General features: G+C 45.8%; 1 protein-coding gene across 1 annotated transcript; it reads right to left on the bottom strand.

The window, feature by feature from the left end:
* Positions 1 to 2521: 2521 nt before the first annotated feature.
* LOC145799288 (uncharacterized) lies at positions 2522 to 2968 on the bottom strand. Its single transcript, XM_082888835.1, has one exon. It carries the CDS (start codon positions 2966 to 2968, stop codon positions 2522 to 2524), a length of 447 nt encoding a protein of 148 aa, XP_082744961.1.
* Between the last annotated feature and the right edge of the window lie 14751 nt (positions 2969 to 17719).

Genomic DNA, 17719 nt, shown 5'->3' with positions numbered 1-17719 from the left:
AGTGAAGGATTTCTTGTACAAGGTACCAAATGGAGAGAGCCAAAACTGCTCTGACTTGGCCCTTATCTTGTTGGTCTTTTTCTTTTCTTTGGATAGAATTCGAACCTTCAGGAAGGTGTTAATAGGATCCATCCAGTATGGTCCCAAGTCGGCGCAGAGTACTTCGGGCACCTCTGGTTCCTCAATGCTCGGTCAGGATAAGAATTCTATCATCAAAGGAATGGGAAAAGTCGTTTGCATATATGTTAGGCCGGCCAATTTGTCGGCTGCATTATTTTTTTCACGGTTAATTTGTTCCATTCTTATGGCGGCAAACTTTTTGATTTTTATGCGTACCAGTGCTTGATACTTAGCCATCCTTTCATCCCTAGCCTTATATTCCTCGGAGACCTGATTGACAACCAACTTGGAGTCGCTGAATACCATAAGTTTTGATGCCTTCATTCACAAAGGGCTCTTCAATCTAGCGAGGAGGGCTTCATATTCCGCCTCATTGTTGGATGCTAGGAACTCGAGTGTGATCACATGCTCAATGATTAGCCAATCTGAGGATGTCAACACGACCCCTAGCCCGGCGCCATGTCTATTGTAGGCACCATCGACGAAGAGTTTCTACATGTCGCCAATGAACAACTTACAACAGTCGGAGGGATTTTGAGAGTTCCTCCACTTCAAGGTACTGGTCGGCTTATTCCGGTCTCTTTCTACATCTCCGCCGAGCTTGTATTTTGGTAAATCGGCCGGTTCTTCCATTTCTTGCTCAGCTTTCTCTTGCCGTTCTGTTACTTGTTGTCCACCACTTATTTCTGCTATCCGAGCTGTGGGCTGCACCAAGTCCGCGCTAGCCAAATCGACAGGGTAAAGAGGGTATGTTCCAGGGACAAATTCCGCCATGAAGTTGGCAAGGGCATGAGCTTTGATAGTAGCGCGCGGCTAGAACTTGATATCGTATTGCCCCAATTCCATGGCCCACTTCTACCGGTGAAATCTGCCTTTTCAAAGAGCACCTTGAGCGGAAATTCAGTTTGCACGACTATCGTGTGGGCATGAAAATAGGGCACCAACTTTCTGGAAGGCATCATGAGAGCCAGAGCAAGTTTTTCTAGCGACAAATATCTTTATTCGGCCGGGAGTAGTGTCTTGCTAACATAGAAGATGGGGAGGTACTGGATTCCCTCAGCGCAGATGAGGACGACGCTCACCGCGTGCTGAGAAACTGCCAAGTAGAGATATAGTTCTTCTCCCGGTTTTGGTGTGAACAAGATTGGTGTCAAGGAAAGATATACCTTTAGATCTGCCAGTGCACGGTCGCACTCGTCATCCAAGAAGAACTTGGTCTTCAAAGTTTTGAAGAAGGGCCTGCGACAATTTGAAGACCGGCTAATAAATTGGTTCAGCGCGACTGCTATTCTGATGAGATGTTACACGTCCTTCGTGGAGTTTGGCCGCTCCGGTTCCTGTATTGTCGTGAGCTGGGATGGGTCGGCCTCGATTCCTCGGTTTATGGCAAAAAAACCTAGAAATTTCCCGGTTCTAACTTTGAATGCACACTTGGAGGCATTTAAACGCAGCTTGTGATGTTTGAATATGGAAAACATTTCTGCTAGGTCCGCAAGGTGTTGAGACTTTTCTTTGCTCTTCACCATCTTGTCATCGATGTAAGCCTTCATAGCGCAGCCAAGAAGAGGAGCGAATATTTTGGTTACCATCCTCTGAAAAGTTGCCCTTGCCTTTTTGAGGCCGAACGGCATGACCTTGTAGCAGTACAAGCCTCTTGGAGTGGTGAACGAAGTGATCTCTCGGTCTGGTTTGTACTTGGCGATCTAGTGGTAGTCGCGATATGCATCCAAGAAGCTAAACCTCTGATGGCCAGCGGTTAGACCCACCAACTGGTCTATTCTCGGGAGGGAGAAGCTGTCCTTTGGGCACACACGTTTGACTGGCTTATAATCGACCCACACCTACCATTTACCATTCTTCTTCAGCACTACCACTATGTTACAGATCCATCTGGGGTACTGTACCTCTTCTATCGCCCCAACTTCCAAAATGTTCTTGACCATCACTCCCACTATCTCGGCATGGTGCAAGGCCGAGCGCTGCGTTCTCTGGATAACCTGTCGTGCATTTGGAAAGACATTCAACTGGTGGCAAATGAAGCTAGGGTCAACACCAGGCATATCATAAGGCGTCAACACAAATGCCTCAATGTTCGAAACCAAAAAGTTGACATAATCGAGCCACTCGGAGTTGGACAAAGACGATCCCAAAAGAAAGAACTTATTTGGATCATTCTTATCAACGCGCACTTCGACCAAATCTTCAGCCGATTTCTCTTCAACTTTTCTTTCCACAACTTCTAGGACATCCTTCCCTTCTGGTCCTTCTATCATTTGAAATAAGCCTTTGGTAGCCCGGCTGCCATTTACTGCGACAAAGCACTATTTTGCCATTACTTGCTCCCCCAAACCTCTTCTACTTGTCCGAGTATCACTGGAAAGCGCAGGACTTGGTGATAAGTCTACGCTACTGCCTGCATGACGTGCAACCAGCCACTTCCCTGGGTGAAGTTGTAGGTTGATGGGACCTTAAGCACCCAAAATTCCACTTGTTTCATGACTAACCCAGCTTTGACCAGCAATATAATCTTTCTGATTGGCCATTCGAGTTGAGAGTTGAAGCCTACCAAAGGGGACATTGTTGGAGCCAAGTCTTTGTCCTCCAACATTATCTGTTTGAACGTGTCGTAATACATGATCTCAACCAAGCTTCCCTGGTCAATTAGAATTCTTTTGATATCGAAGTCCTTGATTGGAAGGGTCATAACTAAGGCATCATTATGAGGCGTTTGAATTCTCTCTAGGTCCTTGCTTGAAAAAGTTAAGACGTCTTTTACCTCGTTCTTTCCTTTTTTCACGGCGAGTTGAACAGAGAGCGCTTCCCTCATGTGCTCAGCCTTCTTGATCATCCCCCTCAGCTCGCAAACCCGCGCTGGTTCGATGATGCCGTGAATGACATTGATTACGCCTTGGGGTGCTGCATCCAGGACAGTAAGGCCATTTGGCTCGACTTGTCCTTATGGAGCGGCCCTTATATCCCTGTCTATGTACTGGTCCAGATGCCCAGTTGTGGACACCCCATTTTTGACCGTCCTCAATACTTGGATGTCGTTGTTTGAACACTCGATGATCATCCATGCTCGTGTTCATTTTGAGTTCCTGAAGGTCTCGGCTGTGCACCTTGCCTTGGAGCCTCTCAACTTGTCTGTTTTGTGCTTGGTTGTGGACCAAGAGCTTGTGGCTTTGTTTTTGAGGGAAGGGGGTGGCCTGTTGGCCAGGCCTACAACCCATCGGCCAGGCCTTATGCCCATCGGCCATGCCCTCTTTTCATCAGCCATTAGTGGTGGCTGGTTGGCATCAATGATGGATGATCGGCTCCTTTAATGGCCGGTCGGCCATATGTTTTGGCTGAGACCTTTTTCTTTACTTTTGCAGATATTATGTTGCCAGCTGTGCCGGCTGGTGAGCACAGAAAGCATCCTCCATACACGTGTACGGAGGGATTATAACTAGCCCTTAGTTTGTCAAACAAGCTTGAAGCTTGTGATTCTATATAAGGGGAGGCTCCTCTCCCCTTTTAGAGGTTCAGAAAAAATTGGCTAAGGGCTATATATACACTTCTATCTCTATATTGCTCCATTTCTTTATATTTTTGTTCCATTTTGTGCTCAAAAGTGCCATTTCTTCACACTTTTGCACTTAAGCACATAGTGAAACACCTTCACTCTTGGGCTGAGGTTCTTGGAGGTTTGTTTGAAGATCAAAAGCTTGGTTTTTGCCTCTGAAGTTGCTGCTTTGAAGTGGTTCTTCAAGGGTGAGTCTTTATCCTCTTTAAAGCTTTGCTTACATTGCTTATTTGGCCCTATTTGCATGATGTTTTAGGCCTAACTTTAAATTGTAAAAAGCTTCATTTTCAAGTGCTTAAAGTGTTTGTTTAAGGCCTCTTTGGTGTTGGGGGTGGTCTACCCCCTTTTGTGGCTTATTTTGCCTTGTTTTGAGCCATCTCTTTAGGCCTTTGAGATCACCTTCTCTTGGCCTTTTAACCACTTAATTCCAGAGGAATTTCAGTGGTGGAAAGTGTGTTTTGAGGCCTCAAAATGGGTGGAGGTTGTCCCCCCTCCTATTCTCTTGTGTGCTTGTGTTGATGGCTCACCAAGTTAGCATGCTTTTCTACCTTCTTGGACCCCTATCTTAGCATGTTTCAGGCCTTGTTTTGCCATGATATAGCTCTGTTTTGGGTCGGTTTGATTGCCTCTTGCATGCTTCATACCCTTGTAGTGCAATCCTCCCTATAGCCTTAACATGCATCATGCTTTGGACCATCATTCTAGCATGCTTTTGGCTCCACTCCGGCAAGCTTTTACTTATATTTTGCCATGCTTAAGCTTTGTTTTAAGTGTTTTGGGTCGTGCATGCCTTGCTTTGTATAGCCATAGTGGAATCTTGCTCATTAGCTTGGTGTTTTGAGTCTACTGACATGCATTGCTTGGGCTATTTGCATAATTTAGCATCATTTGATATATGATTTCAGAGCATGTTTCACTGTCATACCCTCATGTGTATCATTCTTTCAATGCTTTGGAGGGTTATGCTTTATGCCTCAATCATGAGCCAATTGGCATGCATGCTTGCCTAAGCTTTTTGGACTACCATCTTAATGTGTTTTTGGTCTTATTTTGCCATGATGCAACTCTAATTTTTGTTGGTAAAGTCATCTCATGCTTGGTTTTGATAGGTGTAGTGTAATCCTCCTTATTGGCCTTGAATGCATCGTGCTTTATGCCTCCCATTCTAGCATGTGTTAGCTATACTTCATGCATGTTTTGGCCTTGTTTTGACCTTCCTTGGGACTGTTTTGAGTCACCTTGGCCCTTTAGGGCTTGCTTGATGTGGCTATGGTACAAGTGCCTTTGCTAGCCTTAAGCTTTGAGTCTCTTAGCATGCCTTATTTGTGATATGTGCATGATTTGGCATCATTTCTTATATGATTTCAGTGCATATAGTGTAGCTACACTCTCACATTTGTCACTTCTTAATTGTGTTTGAGAGTTGACCCTTATGCCTAGTTCATGGGCCAATGCATGAGCATGCATTTTCTTGCTTTTAATGCTAGCATTTTAGAGCATCTCAGCCACTGTTTTGGCATGCATGAGGCTATTTTGGGGTTGGTTTGGTCCATTGGGTATTGCATTACATAGCCCTTGTGTTGTGTCCTTTAATGCTTAAGGACTCTAACTTGCCATGCTCATGTAGATTAGCATGTGGTTTGCATAGCATGTTGTTTGCACGTGTGTTGCATTGTATTGTGTTTGGATCGGATGTTAACCCAAACACGAGAAACGAGGGGTGTTTCATACTTGAAGTGATGAAATGCGCCTCATTTCTTGGTCACCGACACCTTTGATCATGTATGATAAGGTGGAGGTTCATCATGTCCTATGTGTTATTTGTGCATTCATCAACATTATGCAAGCTCGACTCTTTGGCCATCATGCATTGAGATGCGTGATTGGTGGCTCGAGAGCCGAGCACTACACTCCTTTGAGCTTGAGACATGATAAGGAGGGTGGTTGCACACACATTGCCTCGCAAACATGCTGCCATGCCTCTATTTGTGCTCTGTTGCAGCAAAAGGAGAAATTGCAGGAAGTAGTGGCCGATCGACCATCAAAGTTGCCGACCGGCCACCAAGGCTGCTGATCGGCCATAAAAAGTGGCCGATGGCCATCAACTTTGTCCGATGGCCATCCTTCTTGGTTGACCATCTCTCAGCATGTTCCTAAGGTGGGTCAGAAACATTCTAGAAGTTGGCATAATTTTCAGAAGTACAGAAGTGTGCAAACAAAGGCATCTTGAGGCAAGGCGGCGGATTTCCGAGCGAGGCGATCGAGCATGAATGCATCCCTAGTCCCGAGGCCTTCTAACTGATTTGCTTAGCTAATTTAGCTTAGTTGTTGTTGTAATTAATTAGTTAATGTGTTTAATTAATCGATTTATTTTGTAATAATTAGTTAACTAGGAATAGTTAATTATATGATTTATAATAAATAGCTTAGCTTAGTGTACCCAGCTTAGCTTATTCTTTCGGACCCTCCGTCGAGAGGGCAAATTTTGGAATAAGTGTGCGTGTGTGTGTGAATGTTTTCCAATCCCACATCTTTCTCCTTTTTACTTATCAGCTTTTGATGGTTAGTTTAGGGCATATTTCAATTAGCATGCTTATGCTTGCATGCGTGCATCATTCATTTGTCTTGCATGCACGGGGCTCGGCGCATCATTCAAACTGCATTGTATTTCAATTCCTATTTGAATATGTGTATCAAGTGTAGCATTCATATGCCATCTTAGATAGCCGAGCCTATTTTAGTTGCATTTTTGCATGCGTTGCATTAGGCATCTTGTATAGTTAGGATCATGCATGATTTCTAATTAGCTTCTTTTTTGGCTCGGAGTACACTGTAAATGTTTATGCTTTGGCTGCCTTGCATGTATGTAAGTGACTGCCATGATAGCATGCTTGCCATGAGGCTAATTGGTTAAGTGCTTAACTGCATGAATGCCTATGGATGAAGGCCACATTGCTTGAATTAGAGCAATTCATCAAAATGTGAGTTTTAAGCCCACCTGAGGGTGGCAAATCATGTTTTCTAAGCCCACTTGAGGGTGGCAAATCCGTGACTTAGCCTACTTGCGAGTAGCAACTTCCAAGCAATTTTCGAAAAACAAACATGAGATGCTTTGTTCCAACTTGAGTGATTGAGTCTATACTTGTAAGCTGTGCGCATCACATAGTAAATATAGCTACTAAACCGGAATAAGAATGCACATGTTTTCAAAAACAACATATCATGTTAGTAGAGGCCGATCTTTGATCGGGCGAGTGGGGGTGCTCATTTCATGACCTTCCCCTCTCGTACCCAAGTTCCCGAGCCGAGGCAACTTTCGTGATGAAGGACATGTGGCCTTAGGCACGAGTCAAGGTTTCCTAAATTTCCCAAAACAAAATATTTATGTGGCGACTCTAAAATCTGGCAAAGCAGTCCATGCTTGGCATTTTTTGATTAAAATCGATTTTCCAAAATAATTTGCCGGATTTGGACTCTTTGGTGACTTATCAGTCTTACATTGCACTTTGTGAGATTAGATTCAGAACCGTGACAGGAGTCCGAACTGTAGTAGCTAAGAACTACAATTTGCGCCCTCGCACGCAAAGCAGAGTTCGGGCGGTCTACACCAGCCGCCACCAGCTCTTCCAAATGTCGTTTAAGCAGCACATAGTCTTCCGTGCAGTGCCCCCTTTCTTTATGGAAGGTGCAGTGATACCTCGAGTTGAAGCCCCTCGGTTTGTCTCTCAATTTGGCCGACCAACGCACATAGGGCTCACCTCAGATCTCATTTAGGATGCGGTAAATTGGGATCTTAAAGACAGTGGTGATGTCCGTTCGTGCTTTCAACTTCCTCTTGGCATCTTCCTCTTCACTATGAAGGGTGTTAGCTCGGTTGCTTCTGCGACTTTTGTTTCTATCATTGCGGTTTAAACCGCGATTTTGGTCTCTAGCTCGGTCATTAGGGCGGTTGTCCTCCTGCCCCACCTAGTGAACCTTCCCAACCACTCTTCTGTCCGCCGCAACCCGATTTTCTTTCTCGGTTGCGGTGGCAGTGGTGGCAACATCTTCTACTCAGATATGTTCGTTGATCTGCTGTATCAAGGACTCCATGGCTATGGGCTGGTCCATCATAAGCGAGTCTCGCAGCCTATGTCCGACTGGGAGACCTCATTTGTATTGTGCGATCCCAAGATTGGTGGGGCAATTGAGGATCTCATTGTAAGTTTCCCAATACTTGGCATTGTAAGCCTTCAAAGAACCTCCAGATTCCATCTTGACACTGAGAAGGTGGTCAACCTCCTTCAGTGTTCGAGTGTTGGTTTTGAATCTAGTGACAAAGACCTCTGCTAGTTGTTGCAGCCCCTCGATGCTCCCTTCCGGAGTCTTTCTAACCACTTTAGGCCCGGTTCTCCCAAACTTGCTGGGAATATGAGACACATCAAGGCGTCATTGTACTGGTGGCGAGTCATTACTTGCCAGTAATGACTCACGTGCACGTACTGATCCATTTTGCCGTTGTACAGTGTGAACTCAGGTTGGTGGAATCCGGCAGAGAGTGGCATGCTCTTGATCTTTGGGGATAGTGGGGTAGCGGTAAATCTCGTTAGCTTTCTGTCCATCGGTGCTGGGGCCATCATTCTAGGCGTTGGCATTGCCACTTCCTTATTGTAACGGGTTTGGGGACTTAACCTTTGCAATGCCGACAATCTTTGGGTCTCTCTACGGAGAGCTCGCTCCTCCAATACATCCCTCAGGTCCCCCGAATGGACAGAGTAAGAGTATCTCGACGTCGTTGACGGACATGAACGACAGTAACTGCTGTTGCGAGTGTGAGATCTCTTCGCTGGTGGGTCGGAGTCTCCAACTCGATAGCTTCTGGGGATAGAGAAAGAGGGCATCCCATCTTGGCTATGATTGTCAAAACGATGGGGTCGGGTGCGCTCACTATGGTTGCCCACTCCAGCAACACCCTTTCCCTTGATTTGGTGCTTCAGTGTCATAATTTCAACAGCCATCTTCTCAATGAGGGCATCCTGGTCTCCAAGTTTGTGCTCCAAGCATTGAGCATGTGACTCTCCTCATCGTCGGCGACCCTCTGGACTCTTGAAGTGTTCAGCGCTCCTTGCGCGTTTGTCTGGCGCACTTCTGGAAGAGGTTTCCAAGTTTGCCATAGTTAGAATAGTGGTAGGGCCATCTCTTCGTCGGACAAACTCTGGTGTGATACCGTCGACAACGGACAGTGGCGTTTTGTCGTTGTTAGCCATGGAAATGGTTGAAAAAGCTTGGCCAACATGGCTTATCTGTTAAAGAGTTCCTTCAGATGGTGCCAATTGTACGGTGGTGAAATATTCTCTGTTGTCTGTACTCCTTGAATCCGAGCTTCACGTGATGTCGCCTAACCTGAAAACCAAAAGATCGTGAGCTTCCCGGCGGTGTGCTGCCAGATAAACCCTCCGACGATCTAGTCAGCACACTTGGAGAAAAAGAAGAAGAATAGAGAGAGCATTTTAGACCGAGAGAGTTTGGAATTCCTTCTGATTGCTTACCTCTAACGCCTCTCTTCTCTTTTTTTTCTAGGTTGGCCATGCAGCCTCAGAGATTGTGGGCGCACTACCTCGGCTATCCTTCTCTAGGCAGGTGGTTGTGCTCCTCTCTCTACCCTTCTTACACGTGTAGAGACCAAAACCTTCAAATAGTGTTTGTCGAACCACCAAACGGTATTGACGCATACCAGGAGTGGATTTTCTCTGCTTTACTATTGGTCCAGGTGGCTTACACTACCAGGCTATCACTTGGAAGAAATAGACACCACAACAAACTGGAACGGCCGAGCTACAATAAACTGGACCATTGGGATCAACTGGTCGTAGGATGCTCGGTTCAGCATCTCGACCTTGCCCTGCTACCTCATAGGACTGCTCGACCCAACGCCAGTCCGGACTGTTAGTAGTTTAGCCCAACGCATCCATACGGATTTAAAAAAAATATCCATTTTAGCTGAATCATAGCTCGGTTAGCTTGCCCAGCCCAACTTGATGGGCTGGGGCAGCCGTGTTGGTTAAGTTCAGCCAGGTTCATGGTCCTTGGCCCTAGTGAGGAGCAACGCCATATCCCACACTGACGTAGCTCGGCCCATATGTTCGGCACAAACCTCCCTCTCAATTGCCCCTTAATCCCATCCGAGCTAAGCGTGATTGGGATTACTACTCCGGCCAAGCTATCCAATTTGGTCGGTCATTGGGGATTGCGCTAGTAGTCTTATCATCGATCAATTAGCTATACTGGCAAACCATCTTTTCAATGCCACGTGCCCTTCCCTGATTGGTTCCGTGCATTTCTATTGTAGTTCACATTATACTAGAGATTTGAAAAGTGGCTACCTATTCAGTTTCCCCCATATATACGCACAAGCCCAAAAACCATCATCACTGTTCATCTCCCTTTTGGAGAAACTGTAAGCTTCAGATATCCAAGCTTCTGCCACTGCCGCCGTGACTGTTGTCATTGCTTTTTGAGTCGTTTCCATCTATTTCTGTCCTCGCGAAGGCCTCAGTAAGGGTCGTGGTCGATTGGGTCCTAACTTGGCATCCATACCTTCAAGTTTTTCTCACTTTCCTTTATATTCTCCATTGATGTTCTTCATGTTCTTAATTCCTGTTTGTTTCGTGACTGTTAAAATATTGCCTATGCCCTTCTTGTGGGATTAATATCTATGAGCATTAGGCCAAATCGAAGCCCTAAGTAGCAACGGGGCTTCCTTGCCCCTTATTTCCCTTGATTACTGTAGATGGTTCTGGATTTAGGATAAATACTGAAAACTCTAGGTAGAACCGATCAAAAACCCACTTTTAGATCTAAAAATAGGATTTAGCCGAGCCAGAACTGGTTCGAGGTTCTCCTTGTGGGAAGATCAAATCGAGATAGGAATCGAAATACAGCACCATAACCGGTCAAATGGCCAGAATCTCAGACCGAGCTAAAAAACTTCCTCATAGGAGCCGTGCAAGTTATGCCGTGCTAATACTTAGACTTATTGTTTCATAATGCAGAACAAACTGGGACCGACAAGGCCTCCTCTACATAACTGTCAGTGAGGCTCAAAGATCGAAAAAACAATCACCCAATTTTGACCGAGCTATAATCAAAATTACCCAACTAAATAAAACTGGGATAGATGGGGAAGTACCAGTTTAGGGTTAATTCACTTGGGCCAATGGCCGAGTTCCATAGAGAATACAATATTCCAGATGACGTCGACATAGAGCTGGGAAAGAAAGGAGACATGGTGATATCCATTGTGGAAGGCAACCTATGCTTCGCGGTCCAATCCTTAGTCTGTGAATTTTTTAGACAGACTAGGTTGTGCCCGACCCAAGTCTCCAACAACACATAAAAAATAATAAACGGCGTGGCCGCATTGAATAGGATTCTCGGTCTGAATCTCGGCCTCATCGAGATATTCCATCAGTACACACTTAGCAAAAATAAAGGGGGGTTTTGTTGGTATCTCAAAGTTAGGAAAGGCCGAGCAAACCTTATCCAAGGTAGCCCGGATGAAGAGACAAACGACGACGATTTCATGTGGAGGTTTGGTAATTACAAGGACACCGAAGCACCCATACTGGGCTGGTACATAAGAAAAGATGTTAGGAGTGCTGGTGAGCACCTTAGCATGTTTTTAATTCGGTAATTGTTCTTGTTTTGCCGATCTAACCCTTGTTTTCTTGTTGTAGACTATAGACTCTTGGCCGACGATTACTCTCGCGTGAACTAAGAGGCCGTAATGATTGCGTTGCGACATTCGGCCGAGGAGCGAGAGCCTTAGAAATTGTTTGGTTACAAAACTAGTTACTATTACACAGCGCCGAGCATGAGCAGGAGCACGGTGACTGACTTCCTTCATGTCTCGTCTCTAGAGCCGAACCCAAACCTTCCGCAAATCAAGCTTGTACCATTGACAGAAGAACAAGAAATGGCCAAAATCTGAACCATAAAGTCTACGATCATGGGGAAGCCAGGCGACTCATAGAGGGCTGAAACGATAGGAAGCCAAACATCAAGGGCTGCCGTGTAAAAGGGGCTCGTGCTAGCTCTTGCCAGCGAGGCAGCTACTGGTCGATCGTGAAATAGGCCAAGAAAGAAGCAAGCCAAGTAGTGCCTTGTTGATGAAGATTCGGCCAAGCTACCATCGATTGAACAGGGAGAGTAGACTGAACAACCACTTTTTGGGCGATCTGCCCATTCCACTGCCCCTACAGTCTGGTCACTCAAGCTAAAATACAAAGGCCGAGCAGTGACGGAGGCGGAGTCCGTTTACGCGGATAAGGACCATTCGCTCAGCTTCAACATGACCAAGGGGTTGCTTCTCCATATGAACATGAAGAAGCATGAGGAATTGTCCAACCTAAAAGTCCACCGGTCGGCTGCAAAATCGGTTGTTCTGGTAAGTGATCGAGTTATTGTACTTCCAAGTTATTGATCGGTTTCTCACACTAACTACTGCCTTGCTGCAGGCCACTCAAAAAAACTTTTTGGTGCACTAACGTATGATTTCTGTGCTGCAGAGTTTGAGGGAGGCTATCGCTGATAACAAATCCAAGATGGCCGCGCTGGAGAAGCTGAAGACTGCACACGAGGCAGTGTTAACCGAGTGAGATATCCTGGCTGAGAAGTTGGCGAAGGCCAGGGAGGAGAAAGATAAGGCCGTGCAGGCCAAAAATGAGAGATATTTGGCCAAGCTACCTAAGCTCCGCGCCATTCACAGGGCCAAGCTAAAAACAAAAGTGGACGGCGCCAAAGATCGAGGATACGTCGAGGGAGAAAGGGTGTACGGGCGGCAGGTGGCGGGCACCAAAGACATTTTTTTCAGTGCGGCTAGAAAGCGATTGCGGAAAAACTCGGTCAGGTGCTGGAGTCCGAGGTGTTCAATAACAACCCACCTGCCTTCATTCCCTTCTATATGCACGCAAATGCTGCCGTTATGCAGTAGAAGTTGAAAGATGATGCTAATGTGGCCAGCGAAGTCGATGAGCCAACTCTACAGCCAACCGACAAGACCCCACTGCTAGCCATATTGGAAGAGGCGGTGCCGAGCAGTGAGCAAGAGCCTTCAACCGCCGAATGAGGAACAGACTCTTGCACTGAAATCGCATAGAATGTGGCAGAAGAGGTGGTGGGCAATCTGGAGGACCCTGTAGACGTTGACTAAGGCACAGTTAGGCTTATGTTTATACCCTTCCTTCTTTTTTTTTTTTTTTTTTTTGGATTAATGTAGTCGGCTAGGAGCCCCCACTTTTGTAATCAGGCTTTATCATGAATGAAACTGAACTTTTTCCTCGCCATGTATGCAAATTTTTGTTTGCCCCATGGTTGTCATTTTCTTCGATTTGGCCGAGATAAAATCTTCGCGTTGCCTTTTGAGCGTAATGGTCTCAGTTTAACGAGCAAACTCATCTTGGTTTAAAATATTAGTTGAAGACAACACCAACTATTTGGTAGGCCAAGCAAGGTCAGCTTGGTTTTAATAAGAACTCAGTAAAGACACCAACATTTTAAGCGGGCGAGCAATGTCAACTCGGTTACAATATAAGTTGGGTGAAATTGATTCTGTTTGTGCGGTCGGGCGAAATCAGCTTGGTGAGTGAGCAAAATCAGCTCTACATTGGCGAGGAAGAAACAGCTCGGGTAATCATGAGCGAAATCTGCTCTTCAATTGGCGAGCCAAAATCAGCTCAGTCAATGATGAACAAAATTAGCTCGATGTAATGAAAAAAATTTGCTCTTCGTCTGCAACCAAGAAATAGCTTGGGTAATTATGAGTAAACTCTACTCTTCAATCGGCGAGCCAAAATCAAATCGGTCAATGATGAGCAAAATCAGCTTCACAAAGCCGAGCATAAATCAACTCGGACAATTATGAACAAAATTGGCTCGGTTTAAATACAAGTTGGGCAAAACACCAACTATTTGGCGGTTGGGCAAGTTCAGCTCGGTTCAATAAGCAAAATTGGCCCATAACCGGATAACCGCTCATTCTGCAAAAGTTATCCCGGTTTTGAACACTTGCCCCTGGTACTCATAGTAACTTAATGTCTTTGTAACATATCCGTGTAGAAATGCGAACATCAGAGAAAGAAGGGGTCATCTTCTACTACATGTTATAGATTACACACAATGCCAAAAGGCCAAGTTACAAGATGCAAAGAAGTAGAAAAGATTACATTTTAAAAGAAATATCTTAAGATTGGCCACATTCCGTGGTCTGTGGATAGCTTTGCTATCTAAGTCTTCCAGGTGCTATGCCCCTTTGCCTGCAAGGCCAGTTATCTTGTATGGCCCCTTCCAATTTGCTCCTAATTTTCCCAAGCCCGGGATCACGATGTTGCCCATTACCTTCCTTAAGACCCAGTCTCCGACCTTGAATAGCCTAGGATGCATAGTCTTGTTGTGTTTCTTGGAGAGCTCTTGTTGGTAAGTTGCTATTTGGATTAAAGCCCGTTCCCTTCTTTCTTCGGCTAGGTCAAGCTCCAGGGTTACAACTTCATTGTTCAAGTCTGGCTGGAAACTTTCAGATCGGATGGTTGGCATGCCAATCTCCAATGGTATGATTGCCTCCGTGCCGTAAGCCAAGGAAAATGGAGTTTCCCCGGTTGAGCGCCTTGGTGTAGTGCGGTATGCCTAGAGCACATTGGGAAGTTCCTCAACCCACTTCCCTTGGCCTTCTCCAATCACTTCTTCAACCCGTCCAAGATGGTTTTGTTTGAAGCTTCGGCTTGACCATTTGATTATGGGTAGGCCGGTGTAGAATTGTAGAACTCAATCTTTAACTCCTCGCAAAACCCGCGAAAGAGTTTTTCGTCGAACTGAGTGCCATTATCCGAAATGAGAACTTTTGGGATGCCAAAGTGGGTGATAACATTCTGCTAGACAAATTTTTTAACATCTTTTTCCTTGATGGTGGCCAATGGCTCGGCCTCTACCCACTTGGTGAAGTAGTCGGTAGCAGCGATGAAACATTTGCGGTTGCCTAGAGTAGCTGGAAGAGGTCCTACAATGTCTAGCCCCCAAAGTGCAAATGGCCAAGGACTTGTAAGGAGGAGCAACTCTATGGCCGGTTGGTGAATCTGGTGTGCGAATTTTTGACATTTTTCACATTTGCGAACATATTTCTACTCGCTAGCCTGCATGCACGACCACCAATAACCCCTGGGAAATTGCTCGGTAAACCAAAGATCTGCCCCCAATATGGCTTCCGCAGATGCCTTCATGAATCTCGAAGGGGAAAGCTTCAAGTTTGCAAGGGTGGACACACTTCAGGTATGGCCTAGTGAAAGATTTCCTGTACAAGGCGCTAGATGGAGAGAGCCAAAACCGCTCTGACTTTTCCCTTATCTTGTTAGCCTCTTTCTTTTCAGTGGGTAGAATTTGATCCTTCAGGAAGATGATAATAGGATCCATCCAGGATGGTCCCAAGTCGGCGCAGAGTACATCGGGCTCCTCCGGTTCCTCAATGCTAGGTCAGGGTAAGAATTCTATCATCAAAGGATTGGGAAAAGTCATTTGCATAGATATTAGGCCGGCCAATTCATCGGCTACATTGTTTTTTTCACAGTTAATTTGTTTCATTCTTATTGCGGAAAACTTTTTGATTTCTGTGCATACTAGCCATCCTTTCATCCCTGGCCTCATATTCCCCGGAGACCTGTTTGACAACCACCTTGGAGTCACTGAATACCATAGGTTTTGATGCCTTCATTCTCAAAGCGCTCTTCAATCCGGCGAGGAGGGCTTCATATTCTGCCTCATTGTTGGATGCTAGGAACCCAAGTGTAATCACATGCTCAACGGTCAGCAAATCCGAGGATGTTAACACGACCCCTAGCCCGGCGCCATGTCTATTGGAGGCCCCATCGACGAAGAGTTTCCACATCTTTCCAATGAACAACTTCTAGCAGTCGGAGGGATTTTGAGAGTTCCTCCACTTCAAGGTACTGGTCGGCTCATTTTGGTCTCTTTCTACATCTCCGTCGCGCTTGTATTTTGGTAAATCGGCCGGTTCTTCCATTTCTTGGTCAGCTTTCGCTTGCCATTCTGCTACTTGTTATCCACTACTTATTTATGCTATTCGAGCTGTGGGCTGTGCCAAGTCCGCGCTTGCCAAATCGACAGGGTAAAGAGGTTGTGTTCCCGGGACAAATTACCCCACGAAGGCGGCAATTGCTTGAGCTTTGATAGTATCGCACAACTGGAACTTGATATCATATTGCCCCAATTCCACGGCCCACTTCTGTTGGTGAAATCTGCTTTTTCTAAGAGCAGCTTGAGTGGAAATTCGGTTAGCATGGCTATCGTATGGGCTTGAAAATAGTGCACCAACTTTATGGAAGCCATCATGAAAGCTAGAGCCAGTTTTTCTAACGGTAGATATCTTTATTCGGTCGGGAGCAGTGTCTTGCTAACGCAGAAGATGGGGAGGTGCTGTATTCTCTAAGCAGCGATGAAGACGGTACTCACCGTGTGTTGAGAAATTGCCAAGTAGAGATACAGTTCTTTGCGAGGTTTTGGTATGACCACGATTGGGGGCGAGGAAAGGTATACTTTTAGATCCGCCAGTGCACGGTCGCAGTCATCATCCCAAAAGAACTTGGCGTTCAAAGTTTTGAAGAAGGGCCTGCAACGATCTGAAGACCGGCTAATAAATCAGTTCAGCATGATTGCCATTCCGGCGAGATACTGCACGTCCTTCGTGGAGTTTGGCCTCTCCAGTTCTTGTATTGCCTTGAGCTGGGAAGGGTCAGCCTCGATTCCTCGATTTATGACTAAAAAACCTAGAAATTTCTCGGTTCCAACATCGAATGCACACTTGGAAGCATTTAAACGTAGCTTGTGATGTTTGAGTATGGCCAACATTTTTGCTAGGTTGGCTAGGTGTTGAGACTCGTTTTTTCTCTTCACCATCATGTCATCGATGTAAGCCTCTATAGTGCGGCCAAGAAGAGGAGCGAATATTTTGGTTACCATCCTCTGAAAAGTTGCCCTTGCCTTTTTGAGGCCGAACGGCATGACCTTGTAGCAGTACATGCCTCTTGGAGTGGTGAACCAAGTGATCTCTCGGTCTGGTTTGCACATGGCAATCTGGTGGTAGCCGCAATATACATCCAGGAAGCTAAACCTCTGATGGCCAGCGGTTAGATCCACCAACTGGTCTATTCTCGGGAGGAGAAAGCTGTCCTCTGGGCTCACATGGTTGACTGTCTTATAATCGACCCACACCTGCCATATACCATTCTTCTTCAACACTACCATTGTGTTAGAGATCCATCTGGGGTACTGCACATCTTCTATCGCCCTAGCTTCCAACAAGTTCTTGACCTCCTCTGCCACTATCTTGCCATGGTACAAGGCCGAGCGCCGCGTTCTCTGGATGACCGGTCGTGCATCTGGAAAGACATTCAACTGGTGGAAAATGAAGCTAGGATCGACACCAGGCATATCATAAGGCATCCACACAAAGACCTCAATGTTGGAAACCAAAAAGTTGACATAATCGAGCCTCTCGACGTTCGAGAAAGATGATCCCAAAAGAAAGAACTTATTTGGATCATTCTCATCAACGCACACTTCCACCAAATCTTCAGCCAATTTCTCTTCGAATTTTCTTCCCACGACTTCCAGGACTTCCTTCCCTTCTGGTCTTTCTATCATTTGAGCAAAGCCTTTGGCAGCTTGGCTGCCATTTACTGCGACAAAGCACTGTTTTGCCATTACTTGGGCCCCCAAACCTCGTCTACTTGTCCAGCTAGCACTGGAAAGTGCAGGACTTGGTGATAAGTCGACGCTACTACATGCTGACGTGCAACTAGCCTCTTCCGAGGATTAAGTTGTAGGTTGATGGGACCTTAAGCACCCAAAATTCCACTTGCTTCGTGACAGACCGAGCTTTGACCGGCAATAAAATCTTTCCGATTGGTCATTCGGGTTGAGAGTTGAAGCCTACCAAAGGGCCCGTTGTTGGAGCCAAGTCTTTGTCCTCCAACTTCATCTGTTTGAATG

Source organism: Camellia sinensis, chromosome 9, assembly GCF_055761805.1.
Source record: "Camellia sinensis isolate YWXY chromosome 9, ASM5576180v1, whole genome shotgun sequence".
NCBI classification, from domain to species: Eukaryota; Viridiplantae; Streptophyta; class Magnoliopsida; order Ericales; family Theaceae; genus Camellia; species Camellia sinensis.
The sequence above is the reverse complement of the archived record's forward strand: the minus strand, read 5'-3'. Positions and strand labels throughout refer to the sequence as shown.

Coding starts and splice junctions, on each gene's coding strand:
- LOC145799288 (XM_082888835.1), bottom strand. CDS start 2,968: ATGATCAAGAAGGCTGAGCACATGAGGGAAGCGCTCTCTGTTCAACTC.